At 41.9% G+C, this 22,510-nt stretch overlaps 1 protein-coding gene and 1 non-coding gene across 5 annotated transcripts in view; one reads left to right on the plus strand and one right to left on the minus strand.

Moving 5' to 3' along the window:
• Nucleotides 1-2,200: 2,200 nt before the first annotated feature.
• TRNAQ-UUG lies at nt 2,201-2,285 on the plus strand. Its single transcript has one exon. It is a non-coding gene; the product is annotated as a tRNA-Gln (tRNA).
• Nucleotides 2,286-5,171: 2,886 nt separating this feature from the next.
• ARHGAP19 (Rho GTPase activating protein 19) overlaps nt 5,172-22,510 on the minus strand; it is a 79,901-nt gene continuing 62,562 nt past the window's right edge. For all 4 annotated transcript variants that reach the window (XM_045040510.1, XM_011287496.4, XM_045040511.1 and 1 more), the window contains 4 exons: nt 20,854-20,952; nt 15,628-15,738; nt 15,031-15,109; nt 5,172-9,100 (listed from right to left, as the gene is read on the minus strand). In XM_045040510.1, the coding sequence (XP_044896445.1) occupies nt 9,096-9,100; nt 15,031-15,109; nt 15,628-15,738; nt 20,854-20,952 (294 nt within the window). In that variant the 3' untranslated portion in view covers nt 5,172-9,095. The remainder of the gene's footprint in view (nt 9,101-15,030; nt 15,110-15,627; nt 15,739-20,853; nt 20,953-22,510) is intronic.

Genomic DNA, 22,510 nt, shown 5'->3' on the forward strand with positions numbered 1-22,510 from the left:
TTTCCTCCATACCAGATGGTTTCTAGATTGCTCTGGAAAGAGTAGGCTTTTGTGCTTCCATGGAAGAGGGAAGCAGTGACAAAAAAGACGGCCTTGCCTCTCCTCTCCATTCTCCTCCTCTTCCTGGTTCATGGCACACAATTCCCACAGCAAGCGTTCAAGAAGTGGCTGCAGTACAAGACCTCTCATTAATGGTCAATTCCAGTTACATTAAAGTACTTAATAAAGCCTGGATTACTGGGTGATTAGGTTTCCGGTAAATCCCAGTGGCTTTTCATCTGGGCCGGCAGAAGGCCCTGGCCCCAGGCCTGTAAGCTGAACAGAAAAATTAATGGGTGTTTTATGCCCAAGACAGTTGGTCATGAGGAAGGAGGTTACATTTTTAACGTTTTCTTTCCTGCTCTGACCAGCACAACTTCCTCTTCCTTTGCTTTTAGAGAATTCATCACTAGTTCCCTGCATTTGGGAAGATGAAGACCCTTAACACCCGCAAATTTCAGTTTCTACACTTTACAGCTACATTTTTATCCATATAGAAACTACAGGACACACACACACACACACCTTATTATGAATTCATTAACTTAAAAAAGATCTTGATGGATCACAACACGGACAAACACTGAAGGGCAGCATCGCCTCTGGGAGAAGCAGGCCGTGCTCAGTGCACACCCTGACTTGAAGTCTCCTTGTAGCAAATCCCAGCAGCCCCCAGGGCTGTGCACACCAGGAGCAGAGGCATTCCCATGGCCAGCCATAGCAGGCAGGAGCCAATCCCAGAGAAGCCGGCGGCTAAACCTTTTACCACCTTTCCTGTGACCTTCCCTCCCCTCTCCAGGGTGGTCTCATGACTAAAGGAAAAGAGAAGATGTGGCCACAGATGCCACTGGAGTTGAGGAGTAGGTTCTGGGAAAGAAGGGACAGCTTAGGATTAGAGCCCCAGAGACTCTGGAACACAGCAATATAACATGAGCCATTTACGTAAATTAACCTTTTCCAGTGACCATGTTAATTAAAAAGGTGAAAAAAAGAAACAAGTAAAATTCATTTTAGTGGTATAATTTATTAGCCCAGTATGTCCAAAATATCATTTCAACATGTAATTCTTATAAAAATGGAGACATTTTCACATGCTGTTTTCCTTACTAAGGCTTTGAATTCTGGGGTGTATTTCACACGGAGAGCACATCGCAGTTCAGACTGCCATATTTCAGGTTCTCGATATCCTTTTAAGATGAGGGGCTACCATATCCAACAGTGCCCGTGAGAGAGCAAAGAAATGAGCAGTTCCCAGCAGCCAGGGGAAGGGGGTGGTTATGGTGGACACCCCCCTCCTGCATCCGAATGCCATTCCTGACAGGCACGCCTCCTGTCTCCCAGAGCCAGCACTGAGAAGCTCAGGAGAACGTCCTACGCAGACCCAGGGCCCCGCCAGGAGATGCGCAGCAGTGTCACCCAGAGGATGCCGAGTGGAGCTCGTGGGCCAAATCCAGGCTGTGGAGGCGTTGTATTTGGCTCCTATGCCGTTTTTCAATCTCTTGAAGCAGTTGTTTTCACAACCTTGTATTTCCCTCCTGGCTCTTTTAGACACTGGGTGTGTAACTCCTGTATGAGACCACAGTTCTTGAAGTCAGGCAGCCCTGCATGCTAATCCTGACTCTACTGCTTTTTAGCTGACATTGGATACATTAAACCCTTCCTATGTCTCCTATTATAAAATTGGAGAGAACAATACTTTACAGACATGTGTGACTTTAGTGAGATAAGGCATTCATTGGCTAGCACGAGGCTTCGTACATTGTAAGTACTTGATAAATGGTGGCATTAGTGTTTCATTCACAGGAGGCTTGACCTCCTTAGAGCCCCTACCATAGTCTTATTTCAGTATGGGAAATTGGGAAGTTCATGGACAGGAGCAGCTCTTAAAAGCAACCTCTACTTGCCTAGACCAATGTTGACGAACGGCTTCTGCACTAACAACCTTTAGACAGTCTGTTTCTTTTCTCTGTGGTTCAACTGAATTAAGCAGCCCTCAGTACCAAGGCACCACAAATTTTAAAAGGCTTATTTCTGGGAACGAAAGCGGAAGCTAGCAATGACACCAGTGGCTCCTCCTGCTAACCTCCATCCTGGTTCCAAGGTAGAAGACTTGGGGTCTGGGCACCAGATGCTGCTGATAAAAGATACTAATGATCGGGGTGCCTGGGTGGCTCAGTCGGTTGAGCATCTGACTTTGGCTCAGGTCATGATCTTACAGTTTGTGGGTTCGAGCCCCACGTCAGGCTCTGTGCTGACAGTTCAGAGCCTGGAGCCTGCTTTGGATTCTGTGTCTCCCTCTCTCCCCCTCCCCTGCTCACTCTCTGTCTCTCTAAAATGAATAAACGCTAAAAAAAAAAAAAGATATTAATGATCAAGTTGGAACAAATCTTGGCCATTGCTCCACCCCAATTTTTGTTTTTGCTTTTCATGGAGAAATTAAGGGGCTGAGACTTAAAAACATCTAAACAATCATGATGAACTCCACACCACAACCCTCTAGCCTGGGGTTCAGGCTCCTTACCATCCCCACCGCCATATGCCTTTACTTATTTTTCATTTTTTAATTTTTTGAGACAGTGAGAGCAAGGGAGGGGCATAGAGAGAGGGGTACAGAGGATCCCAAGCAGGCTCTGCGCTGACAGCCACGAGCCCGTTGCAGGGCTTAAACTCACAAACTGTGAGATCATGGCCTGAGCCGAAGTCGGACGATCAAACAACTGAACCACTCAGGCACCCCCACCGTATGCTTTTAATTCAGAGATGTAGGTAGGAGCAAAAAGCGGGCAGCCCACCCCAGGGGACAGAGGCCACAGAACTAGCCCAGGAGGAAGGGGAGGCTAAGGAAACCTTTTCCCAGTTCTGTTTCCCATCTTCCCTTTCTGCTATTTAATGCATATCTTGCTTCTTCATTCCTTTCTACAATTCAAGTATTGATAATGTGCCCAGCACTGTACTAGGCATTTTGAACCTCCTCCTATTTTTCAAAATAACTCTTGTCTCCTCCACACCTTTTTCTTTTCTTTTGCATTACTCAGTTTCCCATGTGCTATCTATGAGTCTCTCCATGATTCACTCTCTGGAAAAAGATATGGCTCCTTTCTTTACAGTAAATAATATATGAGTTGGCCCCTGGGGGCTGGGGAGAGGGACAGACAGTTCTGTGCAGCACCCAGGGAGCCTACATGGCAAACAAGGAGCACATGGGTAGGTAATGGAGTAAAGACAACTGCAGTGGTTTTATTTCAGTACAGATTTAAGTAACTCCTTTGTTATCAAAAATAACTATGTCAGCATCAATAACCTGCTGCTTATAAAATGTATTCTTGGCAGAGACAGAGAGAGAATTAACATCTAATGAATACTTGCCATCTGCCAGGCAGAGTGGAAGTCTCGTGGTTCTTGGTATTTTAGTGGTCAAGGACTCCTCTGGGATTCTTGTGGAAGCTACAAAATCTTTCCCTTAGAAAAATTCAAACGTACACGAAATTTTACATAGAATTACAAGGGCAAACAATGTTCCAAAGCACAATCACAGACCCCAGACTAAAACTTCTTGCGAGGGGCACCTGGGTGGCTCAGTCAATTAAGTGTCCGACTCTTGGTTTCACCTCAGGTCATGATCTCATGTTTTGTGGGTTCGAGCCACACTAACAGCATGGAGCCTGCTTGGAATTCTCTCTCTTCCTCTCTCTGCCCCTCCCCCACTTGCACTTTTTTCTCTCTCAAAATAAACATTAAAAAAAAATTGGGGCAGATGAACATGAGGGAAGGGAAACAAAAATAATATAAAAACAGGAAGGGGGACAAAACAAAAGAGACTCATAAATATGGAGAACAAACTGAGGGTTGCTGGAGGGGTTGTGGGAGGGGGGATGGGTTATATGGGTAAAGGGCATTAAGGAATCTACTGAAATCATTGCTTCACTAATATATACTAATTTGGATGTAAATTTTTATTTTTATTTTTATTTTTTTTTTTTTTCGTTTTTTTATTTTATTTTTGGGACAGAGAGAGACAGAGCATGAACGGGGGAGGGGCAGAGAGAGAGGGACACACAGAATCGGAAACAGGTTCCAGGCTCTGAGCCATCAGCCCAGAGCCCGACGTGGGGCTCGAACTCACGGACCGCGAGATCGTGACCTGGCTGAAGTCGGACGCTTAACCGACTGCGCCACCCAGGCGCCCCTGGATGTAAATTTTTAAAAATAAAAAATAAATTCAATACTTCAAAAAAGAAAATAAATTGGGCACCTGGGTGGCTCAGTTGGTTAAGCGTCCGACTTTGGCTCAGGTCATGATCTCACGGTTCGTGAGTTCGAGCCCTGCATCGGGCTCTGTGCTAACAGCTCATTGCCTGGATCCTGCTTCAGATTCTGTGTCTCCCTCTCTCTGCCCCTCCCCTACTCGTGCCTCTGTCTCTCCCTCTCTCTCAAAAGTAAACATTAAAAAAAATAAAAATAAATAAAAAAAGACTTTTCTGCCAAGCCCTTACATCTGAAAGCAGAGCATTATTGAGACAAGATGCCATTATCCCCACCTGACAGATGAGGGTACATCCCCAAGGTCATATACATCATAAGTGGCAGAAACATTTCAACCAGGTTGTCTAAACACCTCAACTTGTTACCCTAGATGAAAATATCAATCGTTTTTTACTGTCATTATAACCGTCATTCCCTTTTTTTTTTTAAGATTTTAAGTAATCTCTTCGCCTGATGTGGTGCTTGAACCCACAACCCTGAGATCAAGAGTCACATGCTCCACCAACTGAGCCAGCCAGGTACCCCATCATTCCTTATCTTTACACGAGGAAATAAAATCATGTGAGAGACTGAATCTGTGCAAAACATTCTAGACTCAACCACAGGACGCCAGAAAGCTCAGACTTCCCAGAGGTTCCAATCCCATTTCTTATCAGCCAAAAGCCCCACTCCCTGTGAACTTCATCTACTCAGCTAGAAAACAAGCCAGAGGTGATTTTCTTAGACAGGTTTCATATTCCTCAGAATAAGAGGCCAACCTCTTTGTCAATATCTCAATAAAACTAAGGAGAAAAAAATTTTTAAGAAGCAATCTCTCCTTAAGACAATCTATCAGTGAAAATTGGAATTAAGAGACCAGTCAAAGCCTATGGATATGAAACAAAAGATTTAATTTCAGAATATTACATGAATAAAAAAGACAGTGCATATGGTTGTTTCTTTACAGTTACATAGATCTATCCGATATATAGTCAAATAAGAATGATATACAAAAAATGGTGAAACAGTTGAGAAACCTTGTTTCCGTGTTGAGGGAGCTCAGGGAGAATGGGAGGGCAACCCCTGCTATGAAGGGCCCCGGGCGGCAGGAGCGTTTTTTCCCAATAGGCTCTGCCAGGCTCCCAGCAAGTGTGGGCGAGTGCTCTGCTCAATGGCTCTCTAGCCCCCAGGCTGTGGCCTCGCACACTCCAGCTTCCATGGCAACGCAAGCGCTCAGACTATCACCACCCCACCTCCTCACTAGCCCCTGCACTGACTCTCCACTACACGTTCGCATTGGCTGCTAGGGAAGCTAGCTTTTCCCTGGGGAGTTTTAGATTGGGTTAATTACCACTGGTTTGAAAAGCTTGTGCATCTTAGGAACCCCAATCTTCCCCAGATTCTAGAGCAATCTTGCCAAATGCCGGTATCCAGGTTTAGATCAAGGTCTTGTCTTCAGTACAAAAGCTTCAGGGTGGAGGGGACAGGGATGAGGTTCTCCCTGGGAAAAGGGAAATCTACTTAGAAAAGACCTTCCAGCATTTGCGTGAGGCCCTGTGTGAAGTAAGGAAGCAGCAAGAGTCTAGAGAAGTCCATTCCCAAAGATGGCTGCCCCAGGTAAGCATGGGCCACACAGCTGGTCACTGCGAGGCAAAGTTGCGATGACCACAGCTTCTCCTAGGAGGCAGTATTTTAAACCATATCCTAACAGAGGCTCCTGCGAGGGAAGCTGCACAAAAACACTGCTATCCGGGAGGAAAGGCTCTGCTCCGACACTCTGGGATCTGCTGGCTTCCTCACAGACCCACAAAGGGCTGCCTCTGCAGTGGTCATCGCCGTCAACAGCCCTGCACTGCTCCATTTCCCAAGGGTGCTCCCTTGTCATTCCCGACAGACCCTAGAAAGATATTCAGGGTGAAGAGTGTATGGAGGACCAACTGCCGCTTCAGTTACGATTTGTAAACAACCATCTCCTTTGACATGTTTTGGCACTCAGGTATCATCAGTATCTTCTAATCTTCTTTCGCTGTGGCAGTGGAGTTTTTCAAACCAGACTCACTGGTCCCAGTGCAAAAGTCTGTCATTATAAAAGGTTAGAAACCCCAGTGACTATGGTTTTCACTGATTCACCCAGTGATGTGAATCAAGGCAGTGCTCTGTGTTTCCATGCTCATGCCCACTGGCACAAATACACTGCCCTGCACTGACGTATCAGAATCCATCTCAACTGACCCCAGAAAGAAATGAAATCTTAAAAATCATAAGAAGAGGCATTTCCAAAGAGACTGTTCCAACATGAAAAATAAACATAACAGATTAAAAAAACATCTTATAGATTAAAAAACTGTTAAATACTGGCTCAAGAATACCCGCCCACCAAGTCAGAAGGGAGACAGTACCCTTCTGTGGCAAATGACAAAGGGCTTTGTCTTTGAGTTCTCCGTAAGATTCCACAGGATTAGAATGCTTACATATTATAAGGCAGAAGGTTATGCTGTTTATTTCTCAAATTTGGATTCCAACTGGATCACAGCTTCTGTTAAAAAATTACCTATCACACCCTTTAAGCAAGGGAAAGTATATTTAATAAATAACTTAAATGAAACACACATACCCGAATACACACATAAATTGCCCAAGGAAGCGAGCTATATAAAAGCATGTGCGTGTGGCAAGCATCTTTCTCACCATCCTGGTGCCAGAACACTACCCTGGGGTATCAATTCCATCCAACCAAAGAAAGTCTCCTAAATCTCAGCCACCTTCCTCAAATAGAACGCCAGAACAAACCTGATGAGAGGGAGCTATCAGGTCACTGCCCTGCTGTCTCCACCTGATGCCAGGCATGTTTAACCAACCACGCCACTCTGGGATGAAACATTTAGACAAATAAAGAAACGAACTACAGAGTTAAGGGAGAGCATTACTTCAGTCTGGTCATACTGAAAGCAGCGTCTGTTTGCATTCACTGGTAGCTGGTGCTTATTTTCTCAATAAGAAAAAAGCCAAATAGAAATCTACATAAGTGAAATTGCTAAAAATATTTTTAAGAATGACATAAAACTGTTTTAGAGAAAAGGGATTCTACGCAGGTTTATACTCCTCACCATCTACCGTTCACAATCCATTGAATTGGAAAGCCAAATTTTACATTTCCCTTCACTACTGCTGTTACAGCAGCAAATGAAACAGGAGGCACGGAAGAGAGGACTGACACCTGGACACAAAACCGAAGCCTGCTCCCCGCAGAGTCATCTTCCGTTTCAGGAGAAACGCAGCCTTTTCAATAGTTTGAAGATAGTCAGCAAATCATACTTTGCCGGGCAACTGCTTCCGCACAGAGCCTGACTCAGCTCCAGCACAGGGCAAGAGCGGCCGCGCAGCTTAATAGAGCAGGCCCGCTCCGAACGTCCTCGCCGGCCACACAACGCTCTCCGGGTGAGTCCACACACCGGATCAAAGCCATGCCACCGCTCACCTCCAACACACAGCACGTGAACATCCCCAACCAGGTCAAAGCCCCAGCCCCACCTCCAGACCACTCCCTTGCCCATCCTGACGAGGAGGGGACAGCGCAGCAACCCTCCTCAAGCACTGGCGATAAGCCTTAACTGCTTCCAAAGGAGAACATGCTCCTTTAAATCCTCCCAGCCCTGCAGAGTGATGCTGGCTTCCTCCCTGTGGCTCCAGCTTGCTCTCAGGAGACAGTCCAGCCCGCACACACCATCCCTTAGAAGGATGCAATATAATCCCGTCCACAAGGAGTCACCACGGTCATAAAGCCAGCTGGCCCCATCCTAGTCACACTCCAGAGCTTCCACTACATTCAGATGTATCAGCAAACCTCTATTAAGCCGTCAGTGACTTTCCTTGAGTCACAGTGATTTGGCACAGAAGTACTGGCACCAGAGATGTTTTAGGTGAGAGGAGACTGAATGAAGGAGACGAGTTCAGCAACCACACAATTACTTTGGCATCACTGAGGAAAGGGGAAGAGAGGGAAGGAGGGAGAGATGCAAGGAGGGAGGAAGAGACAAAGTTTAACAAATGACAGTTGTTAAAATATTCTATCATTCTGAATTCTCCCTTTTCAATGCCACAGGCCAAATACCCTGCAATCTCAGGCCCAAGAAATAATTTGTAAATTTCTGGGAAAGCTGTTAAGTTCTTTGGACACAAATGATATTGAGGAGCACAGCCGCATGAGACAAAGAGCTTTCCCAAAGCTTAAGGTGAAAAAGAAGGGAAAGACACCTGTCTTAGAGGCAATTTAGAGTACCTATCCGAAAAATGGCTTTAAAAAAGACAACAAGAAACAAACAAGAAACAACCAAAATACCCCCAACACTAACAAAACAGAGAAAAGCCCCGAATATCAGTTAAAAATAGTATCAACCCACTAGGATTGACAGTACTTTTTAAAAAAATCACTGACAGTTGAGCACAACTTTCATATTTTTAAAAATAATATCTGCCTGAACAAATACATGGAATGAGCGCTGAAGCCCACCTGGTCCCGCCCATTTACTGCGCTGTGCGAGCTGGTTGGCTAGTTCAGTTTCCCCATGATATTTTCAAAGAGAGAGAAAGAGAGAGATGCCAGCACTCATTCAGTAGGCAGAGTCTATAGACATTATCCAGTGAGTGGGGTTAGAGGTGTCAGTCAGGTCACAGGATTAGGTGACTCTCACAATTCAAAATGCAGCAAGCAGCCTGCAAGTCCAAGCTTCTCCATGAGCGGTAATGATGCCTGGCCCACGAAAGAGAAAATTCTGGGTGGACAACAGGAGAACTCTGGATCCTTCAGGGGAACCCTAGGCTGAAAGAAAAACAAGAACATTAAGCACATTTATAAACATTTCTGTTTGCAAACATCCCACCTAAAAGCTAGAGAATCTACACTTAATATTTCTACAAACTGAAGGTTCAATAGCTTGAGAATTTCTGACTCTCTATCAAATAAACATCACTTTGTCCACTTGCCCTAATCTCAGTTCATTGTAACAACTTGGGACACCTGGGTGGCTCAACTGGTTAAGCATACAACTTCGGCTCAGGTCATGATCTCATGGTTCGTGAGTCTGAGCCTCACATCAGACTCTGTGCTGACAGCTCAGAGCCTGGAGCCTGCTTCGGATTCTGTGTCTTCCTCTCTCTCTGCCCCTCCCCCACCTCTCAAAAAATAAAGATTAAAATAAATTAAATTAAACTAAATTAAACTAAATTAAAAAATGTAATGACAATAACAGCTACCACTTTACTGCTCTGAGTTTCTTATATACCTTATCTCATTTATCTTCATAACAATTTGTGCATGAGATAACACTCTTGCCATTTTACAGGTGAAGAATCTGAAGCCTACACAAGTTAACTTGCCCCAAGATAAATAGCTATTGAGCAGCAAAGCTGGGAAATGAACCAAAGCCTAACTGAATGCAGAGCTCATGTTCTTACCACTACTACGCCTCTCACCAGCAAATGTTTACTAAATGCCTACTAGATGTCATTACTGGGAGAAAAAGAACAGGAGACAGGAGACCACAAATATATTCTTAAGTCTGGCCCTGTCTTTCAGAAAAGAAACTAGCTACAGATATTAGATGATACAAGTGAAGTAAATAATGACGATAAATCATACTAAATGTCAACATTTTAGTAGTGTCCACAAGAATCCAAAGGAAAATGCACATCTGGCTGGGTTAGCCAAAGAAGGTTTCAAAGGGGAGATGTGTGGTTCAGGTTAGGCTTTGAAGAATGGGTAAGATTCTAACTACTGAAAGTAATGCTCATTAATAAGGAAGTGCTACATCAGCAATTCTCATCTGGGGGTCCCCAGAGGACACTTGGCAATGTTTGGAGGCATTTTGGGTTGTCAAAACAGGGGGAAGGGTGCTACTGGCATCTAATGGGTAGAGACTAAGGGATGTTGCTAACCATGGTACAATGTACAGGGTAGCTCATACAACAAACAATTATCTGACCCAAAATGTCCACAGAAGCAGGTTGAGAAACCCTCTGCTAAATAAATCTCTTTGGAGAGAGTGTTCTTTTTTTTTTTTTTTCTTTTTAATTTTAGAGAGAAAGCGCAGGTGCATGTAAGGTGGGTAGGAGGGGCAGAATGAGAAAAAGAGAGAATCTTAAGCAGGCTCCACACTCAGCCTGATGCAGGGCTCAATTCCATGACCCTGGGATCATGACCTGAGCCAGAATCATGTCAGATGCTCAACCGACTGAGCTACCTAGGCGCTCCTGGAGTGTGTTCTTGATGATGATAATTAAATTACATTATTTCCCTCAAATAATATTTGTTCCTTTTATAAAATCACCATCAAAAAATCTAGTTATATTGGGAATGCAAGCTGGTACAGCCACTCTGGAAAACAGTTTGGAGGTTCCTCAAAAAACTAAAAACAAAACTACCCTATGACCCAGTAACTGCACTAGTAGGCATCTATCCAAGGGATGCAGGTGTGCTGTTTCGAAGGGACAAATGCACCCCCATGTTTATAGCAGCACTATCAACAACAGCCAAAGTATGGAAAGAGCCCAAATGTCCATTGATGGATGAATGGATAAAGAAGATGTGGTGTGTGTATATATATATCTGTATATATATATACACACACACACATGTATATATGTATACACACACACACACACACACACACACACACACACACACAGTGGAGTATTACTCAGCAATCAAAAAGAATGAAATCTTGCCATTTGCAACCACGTGGATGGAACTGGATGGTATTTTGCTAAGTGAAATTAGTCAGAGAAACAAATATCATATGACTTCACTCATATGAGGACTTTAAGAGACAAAACAGATGAACATAAAGGAAGGGAAACAAAAATAATATGAAAACAGGGAGGGGGACAAAACATAAGAGACTCATAAATATGGAGAACAAACAGAGGGCTACTGGAGGGGTTGTGGGAGGGGGGATGGGCCAAATGGGTAAGGGGCACTAAGGAATCTACTCCTGAAATCATTGTTGCACTATATGCTAACTAATTTGGATGTAAATTTTAAAAAATAAAAAATAAAATCAGGAAAAAAAAAGAAAACTTCACAGTACTTTCTATTATAGCATTTTTGGCTAAGATTTAAACAGGAGAAACCTGGAGCTTCGATGTATAACTTGAAAATTTGTAACTTTTCACAGCAGTTTTTAATCCAAAGAATTTTGAATAAAATCTAATTAATTATGGGAAAAAAATACGAATAAAGATTTCCAAATAACTATTAAAAAAATTTAGTTATATTCATTGCATTAAAAGAATCAGACAGCAGGTAAGTGGATTTGTGTCCTTGGAAACTGGAAGAGAATTCAGATCTGGAGATGCAGGTCTGGCAGCAGTTATCCTAAAGAGAGAATAGAGCGGTGGATTAGCCCAAGCTGCTGAGAGGGAAAAAGCAAGAGCAGAGACAAGCAGGGAACTCAAGACAGATCACTTAAAAACAGGAAGCAGAGGTAGACCAGCAACAGTAAGCCACCACAGAAGTGGAAAAGAATTAACAAGGAAGGAGAATAAGAATAGGATATCATCATGACAGCCAAGGAAGGCTTTTCAAGATGGAGGAAATGACTAAGGGGAGGGCAAAGCGAAAATGCCACTGCCTAACCCAATCAAAGGTGCTCATTATCTGTGGGCTCCCACTATTCTGAATCCTTAACATTTTTTTTTTTTTTAATTTTTAAGTAGGCTCCACGTCCAACATGGGGCTTGAACTCACGACCCTGAGATCAAAAGTCGCATTCTCAGGACACCTGGATGGCTCAGTTGGTTGAGCGTTCAGCTTCAGCCCAGGTCAAGATCTCGGAGTTCGTGAATTTGAGCCCCGCATCCGGCTCACTGCTCTCAGTGTGGAGCCCACTTTGGATCCTGTGCCCTCCTCTCTCTCTGCTCCTCTACCGCTCATGCTCTCTCCCTCTCTGTCTCTCTCTCTCTCTCTCTCAAAAAGGAATCAACATTAAAAAGAGAGAGAGTTGCATGCTCTACCAAGTCAGCCAGGCACAACTGAATCACTAACATTTTTGAGAATCTAACAAAACTATATATTCTGTCCTCCAAAAAAACGTACATAGGCATCTACAAATGAAATAACATTAACAATACTAGGAACTTTATCAGAGTCTTTAGAAGGTCCACAGGAACAGCTCAAGAACCCTTGCTCTAAATCTTCTTGGTAAGGGGCACCTGGGTGGCTCAGTCAGTTAAGTGTCCGACTTCAGCTCAGATCACAATCTCATGGTTCGTGGGTTCGAGCCCCACATTGGGCTCTGTGCTGACAGCTGACAGCCTGGAGACTGCCTCGGATTCTGTGTCTCCCTCTCTCTCTCTGCCCCTCCCCTGCTCTGTCTCTCAAAAATAAATTAAAAAACATTAAAATTTTTTTATAAAAATTAAAAAATCTTCTTGGTAAAATATGAACCTGGCTTCTTTTTTTTTTCTTTTTTTTTTAACTGTTTATTTTTGAGAGAGAGAGCACAAACCGGGGAGGTGCAGAGAGAGGGGGACAGAGGATCCAAAACAGGCTCTGCGCTGACAGCAGAGAACCCCATGCAGGACTCGAACGCACTAATGGAACCATGAGATCATGACCTGAGTCAAAGTTGGACGCTCAACCAACTAAGCCAACCAGGCACCCTGAACCTGGCTTATTTCTGTAATGCATTTCTCTCTCCTGAAAGTAGAACTGTCAATATAAAAAGACTTAATATTTCTTATTTTAAAAAATGAAAGCCACAAAAGGTATAATTGATACAAAACAATGTATCCTTCAAAAATAACTTATACTTAGCTTTGATTCATGGATATATAGGTTAGGTAAAAATATTTAGACACACATAACTCAAACACCCAAATTGCCTCAATCAGACAGCCCCTCCTTTAAGTCCGAAGATGGAAAGAAAAAGAGCTCAGATAATTCATTCAAGGATAAGGAACAAGACTATACTGAAATCTGGGAATGCAAGCTGGTGCAGCCACTCTGGAAAACAGTATGGAGGTTCCTCAAAAAATTAAAAATAGAACTACCCTACAACCCAGTAATTGTACTACTAGGTACTTATCCAAGGGATACAGGTATGCTGTTTCGAAGGGACACATGCACCCCAATGTTTATGGCAGCACTACTGACAACAGCCAAAGTATGGAAAGAGCCCAAATGTCCATCGACAGATGAATGGATAAAGAAGATGTGGTATACACATACAATGGAGTATTACCAGGCAATCAAAAAGAATGAAATCTTGCCATTTGCAACTACATGGCTGGAACTAGAGGGTATTATGCTAAGTGAAATTAGTCAGAGAAAGACAGATATGACTTCACTCATATGAGGAATTTAAGATACAAAACAGATGAACATAAGAAAAGGGAAGCAAAAATATAAAAACAGGGAGGGGGACAAAACAGAAGAGACTCTTAAATATAGAGAACAAACAGAGAGTTACTGGAGGGGTTGTGGGAGGGGGGATGGGCTAAACGGGTAAGGGGCATTAAGGAATCTACTCCTGAAATGATTGGTGCACTATATGCTAACTAATTTGGATATAAATTTAAAAAAAATAAAATTAATAAAATTAAAAAAAAAGACTATACTGAAATCTAATCTTTTAGAAAAGAATAAAGATTTATCCATAAGGATTGGATTTTTGTTCTCTTTCTATTGCTGATATCTCAAATCATAATTATGCTCAGGTCTCATTAGTAAAGTGCACATGTCAAACCAGAGATCACTTCATCTGCCACAGGAGCCTTTTAAAATAAGACCACGTCTCAACCATTTTTCTCTAGTCACACTAGCACTACTTGTCAATGCTTCTCAAACACTATTTCAATGAAGCCTCACAAGATATCTGTGAACTAGATATAACTATTATCCTTATTTTCAGAGAAGGAAACAAGCTCAGAGAGAATGAATGGTCTTCCTGGGCCAGAGGAATAATGCCTTAAATCAGGTCTAACAACAAGTCCCCTGGTCCTCCCAGTGGGCCACATGGCTTCTTCAGAGGAAAGAAGTTCTAAGTATCGTCTGAAATATGTTGTATGATATGATTTCCAGGATCCATCAGCTGTTTATTCACTGAAAGCCTCACTGAGTAAACAAGGCCAAAGTCTACACAGAAAGAGAACATAACTATTCCATGTTTATTGAGCATATTCTTAGCACTTCTGTACTTGGTTTCACAAATTAGTTTACACTTCCTTTAAATTTTCTTAACAAGTTATTCTTAAGATTTTGTTCACATGTGTCCCATCTGTCCAAGAATGCAGGGACCATGGGGGCTGTCTTCACAGCTCTGCACCTCAGCACCGGGGACAGCGCTAGGTATGTTATCAATAACCATCTGCTAAATGAACTCAAGGGCAAAGACCCAGTCTTGCTATTTTACGTTGCTTCTGACACTGGGAATTCAAAAACTGCTCCTGACTGACTAAATGCAGAAAGGACTTACATTCAGTAAGAATAAATATAATCAGTACCGGGGCGCCTGGGTGGCGCAGTCGGTTAAGCGTCCGACTTCAGCCAGGTCACGATCTCGCGGTCCGGGAGTTCGAGCCCCACGTCGGGCTCTGGGCTGATGGCTCAGAGCCTGGAGCCTGTTTCCGATTCTGTGTCTCCCTCTCTCTCTGCCCCTCCCCCGTTCATGCTCTGTCTCTCTCTGTCCCAAAAATAAATAAACGTTGAAAAAAAAAATTTTTTTTTTTAAAATATATATATATAATCAGTACCTTTTTTCCCCTCTTTCTTCCCCTCAGACCACTTCAATCTTGTTGGCATCAATGTGACAGCTGGAGAACCAGGAAATAACTGTAACAAGAAAATTTTATAGTGGCTTAAATGTGCTTATATCATTCTTATACATGGACTACTAACAGAAGAATTATTTGCTTGTTCCATTTCAGTGTGAAGAGTTTCACGGAGGCAGATTGTATTTATATCACTAACCTTAATTGATTTCATTGCTGGCTTGATGAAGCAGCATGTCTAGTATACCTGAGACTACCCAACAAGTGATGCAGTGTCAAGCAGGCCCAACTCAGTGTTACCTGCCCCCTAGAGTCTCCCCGTAAGGACTGGAATAGTTCCAGCACTTTGTGGAGCTATTTCACCATATTTGTCACCTCTGCGTATGACTGGCTATACTCTCCTGGAACTCCACATGTGTTTGTTTTGACCATCAACATACGTGAAAGGACTGAAGAAAAGGCATAGTTTCATGGCCCAGAGAAACACAACAGGAAATAAAACAGATGACAGACAGTATAGCAATATTTCTCCTTTCTACAAATGTACACAAAGAGAAAGTCTGAAGAACAGGATCTTACTAAGTTCATATTTTCTTTGCTGGCTCTCTTCAGTTCACCCATGGCTATAGATTCCGGAGTAGGGTACTTGTTTTTCTTTTCTGACATCATCTGATTTCCCAGGACCTTCCGCTGATTTAGGAAGAGAAAATATGTGATTTATAAAGATTGACTCTATCTGTATAATAGCTATACTGATCTTTTAAACTACAGATTCTTTCTTTTTTTTTTTAAGTTTATTTATTTTGAGAGAGAGAAAGAGAAAACGACCAAGTAGGGGAGGGGCAGAGAGAGAGGGAGGAGGAGGATCCAAAGCTGGCTCCATGCTGTCAGTGCAGAGTCTAACATGAGGCTTGAATTCACAAACCATGAGATCATGACTTGAGCCAGATGCTTAACTGACTGAGCCACCTAGGTGCTCCACTACAGTTTCTTAGTTTAAAATTTTTTGAAACAAATAAAAAAGTTACAAAAATTAAAATAACTAAAAATAAAAATTAAAAAATTTCAGCTTTCTGATAAATTCTGCCAGGGCATCTTATACAAAGGAGTCCAAAGCATGTTACAAAAAACCTTGAAATTATTGCCTTTCTTTAGGTGATCACTTTTCCTCTACATTTAAAATAGCTGAAATGTAAGAAGCAATTTTATAGTTGATTTAAACTAGCTAATGCAGGCCAATTACAGTGTGTTTCTAAGAACATTAAAAAAAAAAACAAAACCACCAGTTATTTACCAATATAATTTTTTTCCCAAAGACATGTGGTCTCTGGCAGCTATTAAGAGTCCCCTCCCGGGGCGCCTGGGTGGCGCAGTCGGTTAAGCGCCCGACTTCAGCCAGGTCACGATCTCACGGTCCGGGAGTTCGAGCCCCGCGTCGGGCTCTGGGCTGATGGCTCGGAGCCTGGAGCCTGTTTCCGATTCTGTGTCTCCCTCTCTCTCTGCCCCTCCCCCGTTCATGCTCTGTCTCTCTCTGTCCCAAAAATAAATAAACGTTGAAAAAAGAAAAGAGTCCCCTCCCTACTAAAGGACACTTCTGTGAGGTCCACTCTAAGACTGCCTCCCTGTCACATCCTCATACAGGATTAGAAAATTTGGGGAGAGTCTTTAAGAGTTTCTAATACAGCCACAAGAGCATGCAGGTCTTCTTAAGAGGGTCACATGCCTATATTGTCATTCAGAGCAGGACAAAAAGCCCTTTCATCTCTGAACAGCTTAGAAGCTCACCTAACCTACTGTAACAGCTGACAGTGACAATTCTATCATCTTTGAGGAAATCTTCCCGTTTTTCTTCTTAGATTAAGTTTAAATCCCAAAAAAGGAATGTAACAAAACTAAAAGATTAAACTTTACAATATAAATTTTAGCAGCAATATTAAGAATATTCCAATGCAGGGGCACCTGGGTGGCCCAGTCGGTTAAGCATCTGGACTCTTGATTTAGGCTCAGGTCATGGTCTCAAGTTTGTGAGTTTGAGCCCCGTGTCAGGCTCTGCGCTGACAGTGGAGAGACTGCTTGGGATTCTCTCTCTCTCTCACCCTCTCTCTCACCCTCCCCCACTCTCTCTCTCTCTCAAAATAAATAAACTTTAAAAAAAAGAATATTCCTGGGGCGCCTGGGTGGCTTGATCGGTTAAGCGTCCGACTTTGGCTCAGGTCATGATCTCATGGTCCGTGAGTTCAAGGCCCACGTCGGGCTCTGTGCTGACAACTCAGAGCCTGGAGCCTGTTTCAGATTCTGTGTCTCCCTCTCTCTCTGCCCCTCCCCTGTTCATGCTCTGTCTCTCTCTGTCTCAAAAATAAATAAACGGTAAAAAAATTAAAAAAAAAAAGAATATTCCAATGTAATAAATTATTTACATGAGAGGAATTCTGGAGGAAAGGGTCTAGCCCAAAAAAAAGGGATCAAAGCAGAATATAAATCAAATACCTAAAACATAGAAGTACCAGAAAAATGAGACCACTACATCTTCCTTTCTGAAATCAGGTATCACCTCAGAAAAGCTGAAATGGGGATCCTAGGAGCCATAGGACAGGCTGTAAAGCTTCCAATGAACTTTTAAAAAGACATTTCATTACCCCGTCTCTATTGAGCAGAAACCTCTATTATTAGCTCAAAAGTCTCTTCATTTAGAACAAAAATACTTTATCCTTCTGTTTCATAAAATTTGTTAATGTTTGTATTTAAAGTTGCTGTTCTAAAATGTTTTCTCCTGGCAGAATTATAAACTCTATTATAATTCTTTTTTTTTTTCAACGTTTTTTATTTATTTTTGGGACAGAGAGAGACAGAGCATGAACGGGGGAGGGGCAGAGAGAGAGGGAGACATAGAATCGGAAACAGGCTCCAGGCTCTGAGCCATCAGCCCAGAGCCCGACGCGGGGCTCAAACTCACGGACCGCGAGATCGTGACCTGGCTGAAGTCGGACGCTTAACCGACTGCGCCACCCAGGCGCCCCATTCTATTATAATTCTAAAGCTCTAAATTCTCTCTGAGTTAAGTGGGCACTTGCCAAAAGGATATACTCTATATTTACATCTGAAGCAACACTTAGCATGACATCTAGAGCCACCGCAGAGACCTCACTAGAAAGAGAAAACTACACCATGTAGCTTCAGTTAAAGAAACATTTGTTTGACTGACACATAGAGAAATATCTGACTAACAACTTTTCTTGTTATCAATAATCTCAATGACAGGAAGTCAGAGGAAATGACAGACTTCCAAGTAAAATGAACCAAAAAGGATGTTCATTTCATGAACTACACCTAAGCAGGTGAGTATACTGCTAGGGTTCTAGCAAAATAAATTACTTTTTAATTATAGTAAAATATACACAACACAAAATTTACCATTTTAACCATATTGAGTATGTAGTTCAGTGGCATTACTTCCATTCATATTGTTGTGCAACCATCACACCATCCACCTCCAGAATTTTCTCATCATCCCAAATAGAAACTGTGTACCCACTAGACAATAATTCCCAACTCCCCCCGCCCCAAACCCTTAGCCCCTAACAACCACCATTCTACTTTCTTTCTCCATGAATTAGACTATTCTAGGTCTCTCGTATAAATGACATCACGTAGTAAGTGTTCTTTTATGACTGGTTTATTTCATTTGGCATAATGTCCTCACGGTTCATTCACGTTGTAGTATATGTCAGAATTTCCTTCCTTTTTAAGGCTGAAGAGTATTCCACTGCGTGTATATACAACATTTTGTGTATCCATTCATCCGTCAACAGATACTTAGGTGGCTTCCACCTTTTGGTTGTTGTGAGTAATACTGCTACAAACATGGGTGTACAAATATCTGGTTCTTACCCTTGCTTTTGATTCTCTTGGGTGTGTACCCAGAAGTGGACTTGCTGAATCATATGGTAAAATCCTTTTAATTTTTTGAGGAACTGCCACACTGTTATCCTTGGCAGCTGCGCCATTTTCCATTCCTACCAATAGTGTACAAGGGTTCCAATTTCTCCACATCCTCCCTGACACTTGTTCTTTTCTGTTTGTTTTTTTTATTTTTTTTATGTTTATTTAGTTTTGAGAGAGAGAGAGAGCGTGAGCGGCAGAGGGGCAGAGAGAGAGGGACACAGAATCCGAAGCAGGCTCCAGGCTCTGAGATGTCAGCACAGAGCCCAATGTGGGACTCAAACTCACGGACTGCAAGATCATGACCTGAGCTGAAGTTGGACGCTTAACCGACTGAGCCACCCAGGCACCCCTGTTTGTTTGTTTGTTTTTTTAATAATAGCCATCATACTGTGTATGACTTGCTATCTCACTGTGGTTTTGATTTGCATTTCCCTAAAAGATAAGTGATATTGAGCATATTTTCATGTGTTTATTGGCATTTGTGTATCTTCTTTGGAGAAATGTCAGAGTCCTTTGCCCATTTTTTAATTTTCTTTTTCTATTGTTGTAAGAGTTCATTATATATTCTGGACTCCTTATCAGACATATGTTTTACAAATATTTTACATTCTGTGAGTTGCTCTTTCATTCTGTTGATCACAAAGGCAATTTTGATGTTAAGCAAGACTAATGTAGCAGAAGGTACTCGCCCTCCACAGATCAGGATTGAGAGTGAATTCTAAACTTCTATTAATGATAATAGCTAAGACCAAAATTAGGGCTAGATGACATAGCAATGGCTAACAACTGCAGCTTACAGAAAAAATACATATTACAAGGTCTTTATTTTTTTAGGGAATAATGTTTACTTTTAAGCAGAGCTCCTTAATGTTGCTGGATTTATAGATTTTAATAACATTAAAACAATTTTTTAAAATAAAAACAGCAGAACACAGAACTGTGCTTAATCTCTCTCCAAGTTAACCAGAACGTTGCCTTAGTTTATGCCTGAAAATTTGAACCCCATAATTGGGTTATCTACTGCCACCTAATGGCAACATCCCTTAATCACAAATTGAGATCATCCGTGAAGACCTGTGAATTCAACCTACAAGCATAGTGAGGGCAGCAACAGCACAGAAGTAGATACTGTATTTGTTTTAAAAACAAGATTTTTAAGTAATTTGATACAGAGGAAATATACAACTGATTGAAATAATAAGCTTACAAAAATTTCAGCTACCTGAAACTCACTAGGCTATCAGAAAATCCATTTTCTGGGGGCACCTGGGTGGCTCAGTTGGTTAGGTGGCCAACTTTTGATTTCAGCTCAGGTCATGATCTCACAGTTTGTGGGTTTTGAGCCCCACATCAGGCTCCACGCTGACAGCATAGAGCCTGCTTGGGATTTTCTCTCTTTCTGTCCCACCCCCGCTGGTGCACAAGCCACACATGCTCTCTCCATCTCTCTCTTCTCTCTCAAAATAAACTTCAAAAAAAAAAATCCATTCCCAAACCATTTCCACAAGCCTGTCAACTCCCTCACTTCTCCAAGAGCTTTTGTAAATTGTGCAGTGAAATGTGTAGCACAAAACAAAGAACTCTCTACACTGCTCAGGAATGGGACTCTGTCCTCAGCCCCCAAAGAGAAGGAAGGACCTTTCTTTTATTCTTCCCTTCTCCAATCACAGAACCCCTTCTCCAATTTGAAACAGAAAAATGCTATAAAAACTAAAAGTTTTTCCAAATTCTATCCTTAACCTCTTACAAACAAACCCTTTATAGGATCCCAAAGAATAGAAGAAAACTGTTTATGCATAAGAAAAGTTAGACTGTTAAATTTTCTCTAAGTCAATGCTGAAAACGACAGCACAGCATACCTACCTTGATAAGGCCACTGAAGGAACGTGAACGGGCTCTCTTCTGTACCTGAGGAGTAGAAGATTCTCGCCCTGGTGTCTGAGTCACCGACTGCTTATTAAACTAAGAGAAAACATAAACATTTTACTATTATTTCCCCCATCAAGAGATAGGATTCTGTAATCATCAATAGCTAAGTATAAATATCCAGAAAAATCCAGGAATAAGTGTGTCTCCACACATATGGATTGGTAGGTTGGCAAGCAAATCTCAAAGCAAATGATGTTGCCAAAAAAAAGTCAAAATTTTTTAAATTACTCTAAGAAGATTGCACTTCATTTTCCTTTTCACATGTACTATATGAGGTTGGAAATGTTACCCCTTTTTACAGTCAAGGAAACTGAGACTCTGGGAGTTACGTAATTTGTCCAAGATCTCCAGCTGGTAATCAAGACTTTTCTGCAGAAAGTACCTTGAACAAAGAGAGTGACTAGCACAACCTAAAACAGTCCTTAATTTAACATAAATTGCACACAGAATAAAAAAGTGACTAAAGCTCTTTAAATGGACATCTATCATGATTGCTTGCCAGCATTATTATCAGAGGAAATACATCAGAATAAAAATTTGTCGGGGTACCTGGGTGGCTCAATCGGTTAAGCATCCGAATCTTGATTTTGGCTGAGGTCACAATCTCACGGTTTGTGAGACTGAGCCACGAGTCAGGCTCTGCACTGGACGTGGAGACTATGTAGGATTCTCTCTCCCCCTCTCCCTCTGCCCCTCCCCAACTTGCTCGTACCCTCTCTCTCAAAAGAATTGGCATTTTTATCAATATCAGCTCTCTGTTTAACAGTATCTAACATGGAAAAATGGAAGACCTAAGACATTATATAGTCTTATTTAATGCTTTGATTAGCCATTCATCTTCCCAGTTACAAAAAAATGACATAGTACTTAATTCTACTTATCTTCCTTTTCGACATATCGTTTTTACATGTGAATTTTAAGTTTGCAAATTTTTATCAGTTCAGGTTCAGTTCTGGAGACTTTAAAAAATGACACTTTTCATACATATTATATAGGTACCAAAATGTTCTCGACATTAATTATCTCAGCTGACAGAAAATTTAGTCACTTCTAAAGAGCTTCACAAGCAAACATCCCTCCGGGGTATATTGGGACAAGTGACAACCCATCATTCCTGATCATGTTGGACAGGTACAGTAAGGTGGGTTCTCTTGTATCCAGCTTGTGAGAGCATTAATAATTTTCTGGGAAGCTGTTTAGCAATGTGTGTCCAGAGTCTTTTAAAAATGCATACAGCAGCCCCCCTTTATTCATGGTTTTGCCTTCCGTGGTTTCAGCTACTTGTAATCAACCACAGTCCAGAAGCAGATGATCCTCCTTCCGATGTACGGTCAGAGGTCAGTAGTAAGCCTAATGCTACATCATAATGCCTACATCATTCACCTCACTTCACCAAATCACATGAGCATTTTATCACTTCGCATTATCGTAAGGGTGAGAACAGTATAGTAAGGTATGTTGAGAGAGAACACATCCACATAACTTTTATTACAGTATACTGTTATATCTGTTCTATTTTATTATTATTGTGGTTATTGTTATTGTTGTTAATCTCTCATTGGGCCTAATTTATAAATTAAACTTTATCATA

The sequence above is a fragment of the Felis catus genome, chromosome D2 (assembly GCF_018350175.1).
Source record: "Felis catus isolate Fca126 chromosome D2, F.catus_Fca126_mat1.0, whole genome shotgun sequence".
Lineage (NCBI taxonomy): Eukaryota > Metazoa > Chordata > Mammalia > Carnivora > Felidae > Felis > Felis catus.